The sequence below is a fragment of the Gasterosteus aculeatus genome, chromosome 7 (genome assembly GCF_964276395.1).
Source record: "Gasterosteus aculeatus chromosome 7, fGasAcu3.hap1.1, whole genome shotgun sequence".
NCBI classification, from domain to species: domain Eukaryota; kingdom Metazoa; phylum Chordata; class Actinopteri; order Perciformes; family Gasterosteidae; genus Gasterosteus; species Gasterosteus aculeatus.
The window spans coordinates 15,779,124-15,796,199 of record NC_135694.1 but is presented as its reverse complement, the minus strand read 5'-3'; the positions used below and the strand labels follow the sequence as shown (position 1 = coordinate 15,796,199).

The 17,076-nt window shown below is 44.0% G+C and overlaps 1 protein-coding gene across 7 annotated transcripts in view; it reads right to left on the bottom strand.

The window, feature by feature from the left end:
* The window catches only part of usp25 (ubiquitin specific peptidase 25), a 28,952-nt gene extending 11,948 nt beyond the window's left edge, over nt 1-17,004 (bottom strand). For 6 of the 7 annotated variants that reach the window (XM_040180531.2, XM_040180526.2, XM_040180528.2 and 3 more), the window contains exons 1-10: nt 16,712-17,004; nt 14,119-14,196; nt 13,292-13,436; nt 12,870-12,993; nt 11,241-11,403; nt 8,844-8,930; nt 4,403-4,540; nt 3,018-3,094; nt 2,818-2,891; nt 2,098-2,249 (exon numbers count right to left, since the gene is read on the bottom strand). In XM_040180531.2, coding sequence (XP_040036465.2) covers nt 2,098-2,249; nt 2,818-2,891; nt 3,018-3,094; nt 4,403-4,540; nt 8,844-8,930; nt 11,241-11,403; nt 12,870-12,993; nt 13,292-13,436; nt 14,119-14,196; nt 16,712-16,753 — 1,080 coding nt within the window. In that variant the 5' untranslated portion in view covers nt 16,754-17,004. Of the gene's footprint in view, nt 1-2,097; nt 2,250-2,817; nt 2,892-3,017; nt 3,095-4,402; nt 4,541-6,346; nt 6,480-8,843; nt 8,931-11,240; nt 11,404-12,869; nt 12,994-13,291; nt 13,437-14,118; nt 14,197-16,711 lie in introns of all 7 variants that reach the window. The other variant, XM_078106494.1, reaches the window with a different exon arrangement.
* Between the last annotated feature and the right edge of the window lie 72 nt (nt 17,005-17,076).

Genomic DNA, 17,076 nt, shown 5'->3' with positions numbered 1-17,076 from the left:
CCGCAGGTTTGAGCTCACTACTTAGGATGCCGGTCACAACAGAAACTTGTTGTTGGTCAAGTATTGCAATCTCTTAAATGTTGAGAGCTCTCAATCAGGGATCTACACCGACATACCGTGCATGCAATTAGGCATGTAGACGTGGCCAAGATAACTTGCCAACGCAAGCATCAGAATGGGGAAGAAAGGGGATTTAAGTGACTTTGAAAGTGACATGGCTGTTGGTGCCAGTCGGGCTGGTCTGAGTATGTCACTAACTGCTGATCTACAGGGATTTTCACACGCAACCATCCCTAGGCTTTACAGAGAAAGTCAGAGAAAGAGAAACTATCCAGGAGAATGGGCAACCTGGTATGAGATGATAGAAAGGCAACAGTAACTCAAATAACCCCTCGTTACAACCAAGGAATGAAGAATACCATCACTGAACGCACATCATGAGGAACTGTGATTTCTCATGGTGTGGCTGATTGGCTGCAGCAGAAGATCACATCGGGTGCCACTCAGATAAGGACAGGAAACTGAGACTACAATTTGCACAGGGTCCCCGAAAGTGTAGAATATAAGAAGATGGTCTGATGAGTCTCAATTTCGACTGCGACATTCAGATGGTAGGGTCAGAATTTGGTGTGGGGATATTTTCTTAGCCCAGTTTGGACCCTTTAATAAAGGGTTAATATCAATTGAGCATCGTTTAAATGCCACAGCCTTCCTGAGCGTTGTTGCTGACCATGTCCATGCTTTTAGGATCACAGTGTACACATCTTCTGATAATGCAGCAACTGAGTGATGCTATCATGTCAATACGGACCAAAATATCTGAGGAATGTTTCCAAAACCTTGTTGAAAGTAACCACAAAGAATTAAGTTCTGAAGGCAAAAAGTCAAACCTTTTACTAGTAAAGTGGCCAGTGACAGTGTGTGTGCGTATATAATATATATATATATATATATATATATTTTCTCTTGGATGGTTATTCATTATGTACACGTGACATTGATCACACTTCTGTCCCTCTGTTGCACTCACTAAGGTCAAAAACAATCTAATTCCTTGTGTGTGCGCAGTGGTGAGCGAGTACACCAACCTAAACAAACATCACTACACAGGTGCAGTGCGGCTAACGTAGCTGGTTAGCACTACGTATACATGAGCATCCCTGGAAATGAACTGGATCACTGGACATTTCTGAAATAGTGAGCATGAGCTTTACCTCCTGTACGAGAGGAATGTGAAGCTGGTCGCATTACAGACAAGCTTTTATTTCAAATCAGGGACATTCCGTCATCTTTTATAATCAAGCTCCTTCTAAAGCTGCTCATGTTTGATATTTCGCTTTGTTTGTTACAGCACTATGCTAGTAATACGAGCTCAGCACTTCCTGTATCTTTTTCAAATTTAAAGCTAAATTTAAAGCTGTGTTTCCGTGGAGGGGCTTTTTTGTAAAACAGGAACAGGATGAAGTGGCATGGAATGTTCTCACATGGGGCTTCAAAAGACGCTACTGCCACCTTGTGGTACTTTTACCTTACTACAAAATATAGCTGGGCTGCCCTTAACACGTCAACACCCACAGTGACATAGGACAGTAACACTTATGATGAGTAATCTAGAAATGCAAAATGTTGACATTTTTTCACAATAGAAACTTATGTGATCGAATTTATATTGGCAGCATTTTCGGGCTATTTGTTTGTTTATTTAATTTTCATTGGGAAACCCTACATTCTTAAATGATGTGGATGGAGTATCTCTCCTACCCCCTCCCTCCCCTGTGATTGCTGGTGCTTTTCCATTGGGTTGGGTGCCATATTCATCAGTGCACTGGCCTAGTAATTAGCTGCTGCCAGCTGCGGCGGGACCGTGGAAGCGAGGCCACAGCTAACCGGAGGTCACAGCCAGAATAGCACAGGTGCCACATAGGGACCGGGGGGGTTCACCCTTCGGAGAGGATGTCTTCCATCAATCAGAAATGATTTACGCTGAATGTCAGCTCTAACTCACTGCTAGTGCGCCTCGACCTAAACTAACTTTTCTATCATTTTGCAGAAGAACGTTTGTGTAAAGGAGCATAATCGTGCAGCTTTGACACTGACCTCTTGTCCGGACCTGGCAGCGTTCTCTGCCGAGTGCAGGGACTCGATCTCTCCCTCGATCATCGCTGCCTCCAGACATTCGTGGAGATCCTTGAACCCATTCACCTGCAGCGGGTACTGTCCGAACATCTCTGTGTTCTCAAACTTTTTACCTGTGGAATAACAAAAGACAGTCAGAGAGACAAACAGACGGAGAGAATAAACAGACAGACAAACAGACAAACATGGAGACAGACAGACAGGGAGAAAGCATACAAAGGTCACAGATGTGCCAGGTGTGATACGATAGTTTGGGAGGCACAGAGCATGAACAAAATGTAATAACTCCACACTCGTTTAGATTTTCACTTGTTCAGCAATCACTCACTCAACATTAAACAGGTCCACAGACCTCCTCGCATCAATTACTGATGAGCCCCCCCCCCCCCACCCAAAATAAAACCAAACAAAGGGAGAGGAGCTGCTAGCGGACATGCAGATGAGGCAGTAAGGTCGTTTCATGAGCAGCAGTCCACTGGCCCAGTGTTGGTGGCTCTGGGCCAGTATTGTCACGCATAATAAGCACAATGTCAATCAGCCATCAAGGTCTCCCACGATCAATGCAGCCGCTCTCCTCTTTTACATGGACGCGTCTCATTAAGACAAGGTCACTTTTCATTACGAGGGGCGAGGACGGAGCACACAACCCTCTCTTTTCTGGTTTAAATCAGCTCATCTTACCTTCCAGGACGCCCACAGCAAGGAAGCGGCCATAAAAGAGCTCCACCATGGGGTTCTTTGGCGTCTCGCCCTCCCTGAAAGCAGAAAAAAAGTTATTTACAAGAGGGATTTCTGATTCAGTTCAATGTAAACAATGTTTATTTGACTATGCTTTAAAAGCCTGCTGCATGTCCTCTCTCAAGATGGACACTTTTGGCTACCTGTCTTCCTCGGCCTTCATCTGGAAAGCGTCTTCCAGCCAGTCCAGCAGTTTGTGGGTGAATTCGCTCACATCTTGCTGTTGAGGAGCACACAGACACACACACAGCAATTAAAGGACGACCTTTGGGACGTGCATGTCACAGAGTCATACTACAGGACTTAACTGGACCTCGGAGCGAGACAGTCCAATCAGTGAAATCATTTTTGCGTCTGTCATCTGCTGATGTACCCTTCTGAGGCGTTGGCAGATTGCTGGACTTGAAAGAGGACCAGCACGCCACGAGGCCATCATCTCATTCACATCCATGCCAGCCTGTAATTCAGGTCAACGCCTCTCCGACTACTACAGAGTAGTGACATGACGGAGTATGGAGGCTGACCCCTGTTAGCCGGTCGCACAGAATGGACGCTCATGTAAGAAGGGCAGCACTGTGCAATGAACATTTGTACGTCACATTAGGGCTGGGCGGTATGACCAAAATCATATTTGCATTTTTGTGAGTTTTCACGGTATATCACAGTAGCCCCCCCCCCCGAGTAAACACATTCATTCATTGACGCCGAAAAGGACAGCAGACTAACTGAACAGCTGTTCAACGCTAGTCCTTCATCGCTCGCTGGACAACTGGATCCCTATTGGCTGGCCAGTGGTGAACAGCTGCTGGTGTGGCGCCTCTTTTCCTTTTTTTTTTTTTAACTAGGTCCAAAGTCCCTCCAGTTTAGCTGATCTCTAATTGTGTTGGTGCATCTCTGAGCCCTTTTCATGTTTTCATGTAGCCACAGAGTTTCTTCTTCTTGAAATAGCGGGCGAACTGTACCCAGCACGCAGTTCTGTGGCATACATTTATAAATGTACAATTATTGTTTTAACGTTATTGTTAACGTGTCACAAACTGTTGTGTTGTGGTGTTTTACCTTGTTAAAGAGGGTTTGCGGGTTATTAATTGTTGTTATAAAGTTATAACCATGACTCCATCTCAATACATAGATAACTACACTGAATATTATTTATTGTTAAGAGGGTTGGGTTTGAGGATTACTAGTTAAAGATGCGTGAGGTTAGTAGAAAAACAATGAGATTTGAGTGAAGCCTGCGCTTGATAATTGGCTGATCATCACTGTACAGCAGTAATGAATTTAAAGTTTAGCATCTGCCTAATACATTTCTAATCATTGAGTTAGGGGAATAATCACGTTGCACAAACAGCTGTGCCTCTAAAACTATGAGAAGATCACAGATCGGTGTGTCATTAGTACGTGTTAAGGGATGTAGGGTGGCGCAGGCCTATATGTTATGTCAAAAGCTATGATGCTCGAATGACAAGCGGTGCCTCTGCTTAGGGAGATTTATCACACGCAGCGGCTTCCATCAGGAGATGGTTACCTGCTGTGACTCGCTGGACTTGAAGGCATCTTTGAGGATTTCCACAGCTCGTGACGGATCCACATATTTCCTCTTGGACCCCACCATGAGGGAGAAGAGGATCCTCAGCTCCTGCATGAAAGGCAGGTTCCTGTGCTCCTGGTCAGGGTTAAAACAAACAGCAATTTAGTGAATTAAATAGTCAAGCCAGCGTTCTCTATCTCAAGGGAGGACCTGAGCATATTAGAAAATCATAAACCGTCTGCTGTAGTCAGAGCATATGAGATAAGGAGCAATAGAACTGCAGTGAATTGGTTGCTTGTGGTGCACATACAATGGCCGCAGTGAGTCTATTGCTCAAAAAAAAAGAAAAAAGGACTAATTTCATAATTCCATAAAGGGGAGTACACGATTCATATGCTGGATGCTTGGTGGCTATTTTTTCTGTGCTTAGGGCAAAGTTTGTCCGAGAGAAATTATACTTATGTCAGCATGTTCCGCTTCGTCTGGGCTCACGATTCAGCGTCTCGTTTTCTTTGTTAGCTTCGTGCTTCGCTGAGGAAAGGTGCATGTTACATGTGCACATTATCTGGACTAATTGGGATTTATAATAGTTGTTGGAGTTGTGTTTGGAGTATTTTCAAACAGATAAGTGGATATTGTAGCCAAGACTATTATTAATAGAGATGGCAATGAATTTCATTGATTCGTTGTGTCACGGGATTATTACGCCCCTCAATAAATCATATTTTTTTATGAATGATTTAGTTTTCTGACAGCTCTGGTCCCTTCAAACTAAAATATTAGTGTTGGGTAAAGATGAAATAATATAATTTGATTAATTGCAGAATTTTCTGTAATAAAAACTAGTGTATTATATGCTGTTATCAGCCCTAAACTAAAAATTGGCATACCCATGATAAAAAGTGTAGTCACTCTGAAAATACTATTTGTCTATTTCATCTATTTGTCGATTTGGACAATTTGTTTTCTGTAGGATAAAGGGGCACCGCTGTGAGACTTATGATGTGTCAAAATCAGTTACTAGTGAAGAAATATAACAATATTACACATAACAAAAAAAAAAGTTCAAATTTTGAAATCTGCCTTAAAAAAAACAAGCCTCTAGATCCTATAAACATGGGTATATTAAATTAAATTACATTACAGGTCATTTAGCAGACGCTTTTATCCAAAGCGACTTACATTACATTTTAAACCCATGGCTTTTTCACATTTTTGCCCAGGGAGCAAATAGGGGTTAGGTGTCTTGCTCAGGGACACTTCGACATGGAACATGGGGCAGCCTGGAATCGAACCAACAACCTTGTGCTTCCCAGGACACCTTCTCTAACCCCTGCGCCACGACGACCCCTATATATCAGGCGAAAGTCCTGATTTTTGTCTTATGTCAGGTTCCCATAATCAGTAGGGTGTAAGATGAAGCTTGAGAGTGAGGATTGGCTGTAAATGGAGTCACAAACCCTCATAACACCATGTGTGAGACATGCAAGATTGCGGGTGGCCATATTGCACTAGAAAAACAGAAAACGCCAAAGGTAGGAAATATTTATGATTCATACGCTTTGATGGCTTGGCTTTTGTACTCTCAATTTGGCACGGTTTGTCAGAGAGGAATTTTAAAGTTATCACCGCAACAAATCCGTTTTTTTATTTTGTAGTTTCATCAGGGAACAGCATAATGCAGCCCATGTTCAGCAGTAAACATCACCGTTAGGAGGTAAAGTGGCCCAGCACAAAAATACTGGATTTCAAAAAACACTTTCAGTGATGCAAGTTGAGCAGCTACCTAATGACAAAATTAACTTTTGAGTTCCGCTTTTTGTATCCATTAATCCAACTTAACATTGCCTCACTCTGCACCGAGCCACAAGGTCATTTACGTTTTCAGATGATAAAGCACCTCTCTTCGTCTGAACAATATGACCAGCAAGAGAAAACTACCTTTCACAGGGGACAGATGTTGTACTTCAGACTGCTGTGTGAGTCTGCATGAGTGGTGCAAGTTGTAATGCTTGTGTATTCTCCTCCCGGCGGTGCGCGTTGGGCAGGTTCGTACGCACCTCATTCGGCGACCCTCAGGTGGAAGTGGTGAAAAAGGTGACAAAGTAATAATAATAATAATAATAATAATAACACTCATTAACACTCAATTGAACACAATATTCACGGTAACTTCCATTTGGAGTGAAAGAATGAAAAGTCGGAAATGAAGACGCTGTACACAACTCAGCGCTGATTGGCCAAGACTCTACGTCACGTCAAAGATGTTTTATTGCGAAGATCAAGACCGTTTCTCCTCCTCTCACCAATCGGAAAAACGCTGGCTAGAGCATCACACTGTCGCTGTGTAGTTGGTGATGGAAAGCTAGGGGTCTGTCTGTGGCGGTAACAATCAACGATCCCACACAACAGACGCAAAGTAAAAACATATTCATACATCTGATCATCTTTAAGATCAGCTTCTAATCTGGAAATTCCCATGTGACGTTCCCCTTCTGGACTTTCAAACGGTGCTAGCCTCAGTAGCTAATGGGGTTAGCCCGCGGTGCTAACTGCACAACGCCAGTGATTCTAGCCAGTGAGACTTGTGGACTTCAGCTCTGCCTTCAACACCATCATCCCGTCTCTGCTGCAGGAAAAACTCTCCCAGCTGCACGTGCCCGACTCCACCTGCAAGTGGATCACAGACTTCCTGTCTGACAGGAAACAGCACGTGAAGCTGGGGAAACATGTCTCAGCCTCTCTGACCATCAGCGCCGGTTCCCCCCAAGGCTGCGTTCTTTCCCCTCTGCTCTTCTCCCTGTACACCAACAGCTGCACCCCCGTCACTATTGTGGATTCCTTCCGTTTCCTGGGCTCCATCATCACCCAGGACCTCAAGTGGGAGCTGAACATCAGCTCCATCACCAAGAAGGCTCAGCAGAGGTTGTTCTTCCTGAGGCAGCTGAAAAAATTCAACCTGCCAAAGACGATGATGGTCCACTTTTACACGGCCATCATGGAGTCCATCCTCTGCTCCTCCATCACCATCTGGTACGCTGCAGCCACAGCCAAGGGCAGGCTGCAGCGTGTCATCCGCTCTGCAGAGAGGGTGATCGGCTGCAATCTTCCAGGTCTCTGAAGCGAGCTAAAAAGATCGCGGCCGACCCCTCCCACCCCGGACAAAAACTGTTTGTGCCCCTTCCATCTGGCAGGAGGCTGAGGTCCATCAGGACTACGACCTCCCGCCACACGAACAGTTTCTTACCATCGGCAGTCGGGCTCATCAACAGAGCCCGGTCCCCCACTGACTGACTATAACACTCCACCGGTCACTCCCCCTCATACTGCACATGTCACTTTAACTGTCATTTTTCACTTTGTCGTCACTCGTCACTTGTTCGCTAGTGCACTTTATGCTTAATATTTTTAAACTTTTTTAATATTTCAAATTTTTAACTAACTTTATTCTCTTGTTTTATACTAATCCATAGCCTTATTCTACTAACCCATTGCATTAGCATTTCATTTTACTTTATTTTATTACTTGTGCACTGCTGTCTTGTTGTCTATTGTTACACTGTCTACTGTCACGCACCAACCGCCAAGAATAATTCCTTGTATGTTTGACATATTTTGGCAATAAATGTTTCCTGATTCCTGAGTGGGTTGGCTAGTTTACAGAAAGAGAGTTCAGAGTGTGAGTTATTTATCTCAGAGAATTAATGCAACCATTCCTCAAGACCCACATCCAGCTCTTGGGTGGAACGCGTCGCCTGCTAAATAAAGTGAGCGGATTCACTTCCGACGGGCCGACCTTTAAGGTAGAGCAGTGGAGACGGTGCTTTCAGGGTCCGATCGATGCTGCGAGGTGCGTCTGCTCCCGCCGCCCCCCTCGCCATCCACGCCTTAAATCTCCGGCTGCTCTCCAGCCACGCCGCCTGCCAAGGGCCCCTTTTAGAATAACTTATTTTCCCCGTTAAGATGGTTCAGCTACTGTAAAGAAAAGGGCGCCGTCTCTCGCTCTTTAATCTCATTAAATGCTCGGCGAGAACGACAGCTTTGTTTCTCCGACGCGCCCTGAAACAAGCTCCGTATCTCATGCGCTTGAGCGCCGCTCAGCATCTTGCCGTCGTAGACCGAGCTTTGGCATGTTTGGCAGAGCGCCGTGTACAACCAGTATGGATCAACTAATTAACCAATTAATCCATATAAAAGGCGCTCCGGATTATAAAGCGCACTGTTGTTTTTGAGAAAATTAAAAGGCTTTTAAGTGCACCTTATAGTGCGGAAAATACGGTAACTTACATTGTTATATGAGTTTGTGTAATATTGATGGCAGGCCCCTGTTTTGAATCAAATACAAACTTGTGTGGTGGCAGACGTTGTGATAACAGCTTATTGTTGTCCAAAGACCACACAACATGGTGTGGTGATGCCACTCCTCCTTCGGTCTTACCTTTTGGTTGCGAGGCAGGTCGTGCACTCGGGCTGGCGGTGAGTAGTGGAGCACAAGCCTCTGGAACTCCAGCAGGTTGAACAGAGACTTTAGGGTTGAAGAGGAAAGTGGGAGACGTGTTAATAAAGATTGATTCATGTCAGAGAGAAAAAGACTAAAAAAAATGTTTTTTAAAAGAGAGGCCTTGCTTAGACATTTTACAAAGTGTGGCTTTCCTTCCTGTAACGCATCAACAACTGTTTCCACTTTGTGGAGTTATTCATAGTACTTGCTACACCTACATGTATGTGCAAGATACTGCTTCTCGGTTAGGGCTGTCAACAAATATTCTATATTCGGATATATATTCGAATAGTTGTTAAAAATAACTATTTGAATGTGAAAATTAATATTCGAACATAAAAAGAAAAAAGAAGGAAAACGGCAACTCGACTGTCTGCTTAGCGGGCGCGCGCCTGACTACTGACTGTATATTGCATGAATAAAATAGACCAGACAGGCTACAACAGCTTCATGCACTGGTTTGATTATTTGCCGTTTCATGCCAAGAAAAAGTTCCGTGTTTAGAGCTCAGCTCGCTCGGAGCGTTCAATGTCGGTACTGTAAAACTTGAAGCCTGACGTATATGGGACAAGAATTGCGACCTTTAATTGCTTGCACAAAACTCCTGATTAGCACACAGCATTTGTATATTGTTGTCGTTCATTTAAACCGCTTTGTGCAGAGAGCGTGGCGGTGCGAGCGAGAGGTCTGCGGTCTTGGCCGTAAGTTAATCTACTTATTTGTGTGCAGGTAATATGTTCTTCAATATTTTTAAACTTAAATAAATTACCTATACAAGTAGTTGTCTGATTGTATAAATTTGTCCTGTTATTGACGTGCCTAATGCGCAACCAGATATTCGAAAATGTCTTTTTTTAAAGCAAATATTCGAACATCCTTTTTGAGCAATTTTGACGGCCATATTTTTGGACTTCTACTACATTCTACTAATTAAAACATAGTTCTCTCTTTAAATTATATTGAGATCTCTCATCTAGTAAGTCCATCCATCTCATGCCTCTGCCAACTGTGGTTCATAAAACAGAAATAAAGTTGGACTATAGCCAAATATGACATCAGCCTGTAACCTTTCTGTATTATGGGGAATACTATGGAGAGAGTGCTTGTTGCAGCGTGCGATGCGTACTGAAACACAGCCTGAGGTGAAGGAGGAAAGTCCCCAAACGCATTATTGCTAATTCTCCTTTAAAAAGCCAGAATATCAAAATTCAGCTTGGTGAGATTTGGTTTCATGTAAGAAATACTGCACACACCGAGGCATCAGTGCAACAAGAGCCACTAACTCCCCCTGCTAGGATCCAGAGTCATGGAGGGTCATTTCTGTTTGGGACATGAGTGGACAGGAAGGATCTCGAGATTTGGATGTCTCATTCGAAAAGGTTGTTTACTTCGGTTCTGGCACCAAGTGCAGCGGGATCAGGTTCAAGCGCTGCCTCCTTTGGAAGGGTGGAGGTTACATTACACCGCGTGATGTTGTATCCAGGGTACATGAGGCATATTTTCGCTCAGGTCACATTCTACCACCGACTCCAGCAAACAACACACTGAGTCTTTGTGACAGCTGGGCTAAAAATGTCCCAGCATTTCCCAGCTTTTTAAAACTCTGATTACGGTCTTACCAATGGCTGCTACTGTGGATGAAAGCATTGATCATTAGGATTACATGCCAACGGTCCATAACTGTAGCAGAAAAGTTGTGCAGTCGAATCTCAATGCATGTGTGTTGTTGAAGATCTCTTAATGTGAGAGATCCTCCTAACAACTAACCTCGAACTGTTGTGAAGATGAAGTACTGCCTCAAGAACCTTATTGCTTTTTTAATACGGTTACCGGCAAAATTATAAATTCTAAAGTAAATAGTAATAGTATTAGCCACCAAACGTTCTGTATCGCATTTCAGTAGTCTAGAGAAAAATTTGTGGTGTTTCCGGTCTTTTTTTGGCGATCGCCACCGAGCTAAAAGCTAAAATGTCAACTAACGGTCGCGCAAAATCCAACCTGTTACTTTGAGTGTGCAGTGATATGGAACGCTCGGGTCAATGTAAACAGCAACTGTACATTATTGCTCAATAATGCACCCCCCATGACTCACTCTCAACCAATCAGACTGCTGGATTTCATCAATCTGTATTACAATAATGCATTAATGCGTGATCACATTCTAAAGAAAGAAAGTATCCTTTAATTATTCCCCGTTGGGAAAATTATTCTCTTCATTTAACCCATCTATTTTATAACCCACAGTGGGAGCAGTGTGCTGCCGTAAAGGCGCCCGGCGAGCAGTTAGGGGTTGGGTGTATTGGACGGGGACACTTTGCTCAAATGTGTGCCCACCTGAATGACGGCACTGAACCAGCAGGTATTGCCAACATTTTTCAGCCCGACGGGACAGGTGTCGATCCTCTTCCTGTCATGCGGGTTGGGGGAGTCGCTCCACACTTCTGTGTGGGTCCGCTTCAGACTCGCCTTGTTCTCGGCTATGCTGGCCTCCAGAACTCTAAAAACAAAAAATACATTTAAGAAAACATACAAATCCAATTGCACCACAACTTAGCAGTCTTTGTCAGTCCAACATGTGAGTCCTTTTGTGACTGATGGTAAGACATTTTCCTGAGGCATTCCTGACATTGGAGCAGTGATTCTCAACTGGTGGGCTGCAAAAAAATATATATATATACAGTGATCCCTCGCCACTTCGCGGTTCACTTATCGCGGATTCGCTATTTCGCGGATTTTCATAATGCATTTTTTTTTTTTTGGTGCATTGTGCTCTGCATTCTGATTCGCTAAAAACTCACTCCCGCGAGTAGCTGAGGAATGGGACCCTTTGATGAGCCGTTCATTACAGTTCTCCAACGTAATCGATGGTGGTATGTCGGTGTACAAGGATCTTTTTGCAAAGAAGAAAAAAGAGCGACAACAGCTGCCTATCACTATGTTCTTCTCCCGAACAAACACACCTGCACCGCGGGCTTCAGAAGAAGAGAACACTGCAGAGCGCAGTCAGGATGCAGCGGCCCAGTCTGAAGAGCAGTGAAACGGCCTACACGTGAGTCACTGTATTTGTATACATGTAATAGTTGCTAATTGTAAAAAAGTTTTCTATTTCGCGGATTTCACTTATCGCGGGTCATTTTCGGAACGTAACCCCCGCGATAAACGAGGGATTACTGTATATATATATTTTATTTGGATGGGGATTTGTTTTTCCCGCATGTACTATTCCACTGTTGACGTGTATGCCAAATTTAAAAGAAATTCCCTCAAGGGGTCCCTTGAATATTGCGTAGTTGAGGAGGGGGGGGTGTGAGGTCACATTGAACATGACCTTTGACCTCCAAAATCTAATGCGATTCATGCTTCCGCCACAGGTGTAGCCAAAACAAAAGCAACGGGATTTCAAATGAATTATATAAGCATATAACTGAACTACAGGTCAGGGGCCTCCACATCTTGTCTGGCAATGTACAAAGTGTACAAGACCCAATTTCAAAACTTCAAATAAACAGCTCTTTGACGGATATTATTTGTTGTTACATGTAACTATAGTGTGATAAATCCGTTATTTTAGAACTCCAGCTAGCTTCAGAACAGATGTGGCTACAGGATGCCACACGGTCGATCAAATGTGCTCACAAATTTTTTCACTCCATTAACTGTGACACGCTGAGGTGGACAAAACCCAGGAGGGCATAGTAGAGAAGAATCAAAGTTTGATCTATATTTGTTGGACGATCCATTAGGACACGTTTGGATCGTGCTTGACAACGATCCTTCCGATCGGCTCAGGATGATTGATCTGGGCCTCTTGGGTTATTCATTTAAGGATTGGAGCAACCCGCTTTGAAAAGTTTGGTCAGTGGCATAAAATCGTCTGAAAATTGCTATTACATTGTTTATCGCAAATACAAACAAATTTGATATGGTGACAGCCCTTGTCATTAGTCATGCTGCTGAGCCCACCTGCTGATGGCCTGCTCCTCATCCGTGATGCCGGTCTCCCTGAAGGCCCGGCTGGACTCCTCTAGGCTGAGGGCGATGGCTCTCTGCAGGTCATCCTTATCGTCGCCAGTGAGGTCAATGACATCTGCAGGAAATAAAAACACACACAAGCTGGAATTGGTTTTGCTTGAGCAGGATATTACACAGATTGATCTTTAGTAAATGGTCCACAGAGTTTCCTTTAAAAAAAGGACTGATTTTAGCCAGCTTTGGCATCGCAGTGCTGGTTTCCCTCCATGCTGCCTGCTCGGAGGCGGCGGCAATGGGGGGGGGCGCTGCCCACACTGCGATGACACAGACCCGGCTGAAAATTACATGTTTTGGTTTTCTTTTAATCCTCCCTGTAAACACCCGGGCCCTAAAAGTTGAAGTAAAGTGCTCACTCGTGTCTGCCTGGCTACCGACGCTGATGTATCTGTCGCTGGCCACCTGGGACGTCTGGTAGTAGGCGGTGTCATCTTGCTGAGGAACCTTGGCGTTCTTCTCCGTCAGAAACGCCACGGCCTCGGCCAGGTCTCCATTGCTCACCTGTAGTAACGGTATATTTATGAGGCTCATGTCAGCTGGCCGGACACTCAGGACGATAGACAGCAGGGACAGCAGCTCAAGGTTTCCCCTCAGGTTTACAGCTTTTTGTGGGGGACGGACACAAGACACATTTTCTCCGGCGTATGCATACAGAGAACAGTGTAAAAGCACAAGCATGTAGAGACAGAAATGACCTGCCGTCATGTGAATCAAGTAATTGTCCTAAGATATTCTAATTCTAATAAAAGAATATGGTAGACCTGATATTTAGGAAGGGCAACCTTAAATGACTTCCGTTCAGATCTGGCGCTACAAAGACAACGAGACACTGTGGAACCCCCCCATGATATAATGGGACACAATACACTGCAACTTGAACCTGATGCCGGCTTCAGGTCAAGCCTCCATGTATTTTCAGCTTAATTGTACTGGTCAGATGACTTCAGCTGCTCCTTTCGAGAGCCAACTGCTTCAAAGAGTTGCGGAATGCAACTGCTCATCTCAACAAGGAGGCGGTGAGCTGGACAAAGTGTGCTCATCTAAGGTTGCCCTGGGTAATTGTGTGGAACAACTTCTAAACTCTGTGTTGACCAGAGATTGGCACTGGAGTTGCAAAAGAGACGGAAGGACGGACAAGAGAGCGGTGTATAGAGTTATACATTTGTAATGTTTCACCGTGTACCTGCAGCGCTTGCTGAAGCAGCTGAACGTCTGTGGTGCCCGTGACCTCCCTCAACTGGTTAAGTAGAGTCTGCTGGTGCTGTTGGAGGGAGAGAAGAGTGAATGATACACAGCAGTTTAGAGGGGAGCATGATTGGAGAGAGCGCATCAGTATCTGAACATCACAGGAGAATCGTTGAATAACAATGTTATAAATCATCATTGACATGATTTATATTAACTCGAAGCAAAGATAAGTGATCTAATCGGATGTGATAAATTCTCATTCAAGTCTGATGACCTACTGATGTCAAACAAGGCTGGACCGCACTGTCTGACTGCACACGCACACTCAACCTGCAATGTGAGGCTGCGATAAATGCACCACGGATAATGGGAGAGAGCGCTTAGTGTTCAAGGCTGAGAGGCGTGAGAGGAGCACCGCCTAAAGCTGGTGCAGCAGGCATCACACACGAGTGTCCTTTCAAAGGCGTCTCCTTTGTTTCAGGACGTCATACTAAAGTGCCACGCACTTTCCTCGTCAAGGACGTTGTTACACACTTTATGGAGACTCGAACAAGAGCTCATTCAGCTATTCAAACCTTCATTTTACAGCTTTTAGGACCCAATGATTTAAATCCAAGTGGGTTGTTTATGTTATTCTATTTATTATAATCTGGGGAACTACAGGCATCTCTTTCAGTATCTAAAAAAGTATTCCATTTTTACCGCTATTAAGAAAAGGTGCTCTCTATGCGGCCTGAGAGTGATTATGAGCTCATACCTGATTGCCACATACACAACATTTTGTTTACAGCGATGCCAGATGGACACAAAATAACAGCACAGCTATTTGGAAAAGCCAATTGGTGCAGTTACATCAGTCATATCACTTTTTTTACACGCACATGCTTAAATATTGTTTAATTAATAAATAAATGTTTGAGTATACACATACTCAAACATGAACTGAATTCAAATCATCAACAAACCAGCAGCTCCCCACAAAGGAAGATGCTTTTTGCCTGGCAGACAACCTGAGTCACTGTTGATGTATTACTGGCTTAATACATCAACATTATATAGAGCTGTCAGTCATGCATCCAAAACATTGCACACTGTAAGCATTTTCAGATGTTGTCCCTTGTAAATAAAATTGTAACCACACATTCATTTTCCATTAATTAGATTGGTTTGAGACCCGATTCCAAACCTGCTGAGAAACAGCTCACAGCTTTGTTCGAGTGACGTCACATAAACAACGCCAGTAACCAAATTTGTCTGCAACCAAGCGTATGGCTTATTAGAGATATCAGACACACAGCTTTATACAAAGGCTACGACCAAGGCTGGTCAGTGAGATTATGATGGCCGCCTGTGTTCATAGTGCCTGAGATAGAAAGCAGTTATAACATTGTTATGAAGCATGTGCATGTGAAGCAGTTGCAAAAAAAACTAAATTGGGACAGGAACAGAATTTCATCTGTGTGCCACTACATACAAACCTGCACCGCCGTGACAAAACAAACTTAGCCAAGTTATGGCCTATTCATACTCCTAGTAAAATGATTTAAAGGGAATAAGATAATTTCATTCCATTGTTAACCATGGATTCATTTCAGCCGCAAAAGGTCAGACTGCATAATGGGGATTGTGTTACACTGCTACTTTTAAGTTGGAGTCAACAAGTATTTATTTTAGCCCGTGATTCAGACTTCTGACTGTCATCAAGCCATCAGATGTTTACCTCCCGTTGCTAGCTTATGTTGCTTTTTTATGTAGCTAGCTATGTCCAATTTAAAACTAAAATGCATTCACATGTGACCTAGCAGAGTATCCATCTAACCAAACTTAGATTTAAGCACAATGAGCCGTGGTATGGTGACAATTCTAGAATTATGAGTTAACGGAGCGGCCCCTGGATGACCCACCGTAGCCTGAGCACCGCTCCGCGGGAAGAACCGCGCCGACGCCCCGCAGCCCGCTGACCCCGCGTAGTAAACAAACATTAGATTCGGGATGAGTAACCGACGAAACACTTGCACACACAAAGTGTCCACTTTCACAAACTCGACGTGGACGCATTCCTTAACAAAGTGCCCCGTGAAAATAAAACCACGTGACGTTACTCCATAGCGTTAAATACTGCTAAGTTTATGACACTGACAGTTACGTTATAACACTCGGCCTTTTTTTTATTTCCGCAGACGACACAGTTGGCCCGGGATGCTAATGTTATCAAAAGTAAGCGTTTTCCCACATTAATGCATATGATCTGGCGATTACCCAACGTTCAAAAACAATACTTTGGTTTAACTGCACTAAACACTAACTAGCGTTACGTGGTAGCGTTAGCTATCCGTTAGCAGCAGCACAGTATTGGATAACGCTTTACGCTAGGCTAACGACAGGCCTAGCTTTAAAATAAAGACTACTTGCCATTTAGAAACGGATACTCGGCAACAGCCTGCGGTCCCCCAAAATCCAAATACGTGTTACCGTACCAAACAAGAGGTCGACTGGGGGTCTCTGCGTGTACTTTGAGCTCTACAGCTATGCGGCCAAACAGTAACGCTAATGTTAGCTAGCCCCCAAGTTAGCTTCAGTAGGCTTACCTTCTGAGAATGCTGCTGGAGGACATTCTGCTCCACGGTCATGGTGGGTTCATAAATTAATAAAATTCAATTCAACCATATAGTTTTAAAATGCACAGAGCACAATTGACTGAAGCGAATTAAAACACGATCCTACGATGTCCACTCCTCAATCAGCAACATCGCGGGCGCCATGGCAGAGAGACGAGCGCAGGTTGTCCCCAAGCATGAAAACATTGCTCTGCTTTGCCAGAGTTCTGGGATTGACTACTCACGTCTGCCTGAACTCCTTTTGCATTACGGATCAGATTCTGATTCTAGGTCGGAAATCGTGCATAAAAATAAGAATAATGAAAAATAGGCCTGTTATTTATGATTACATTATG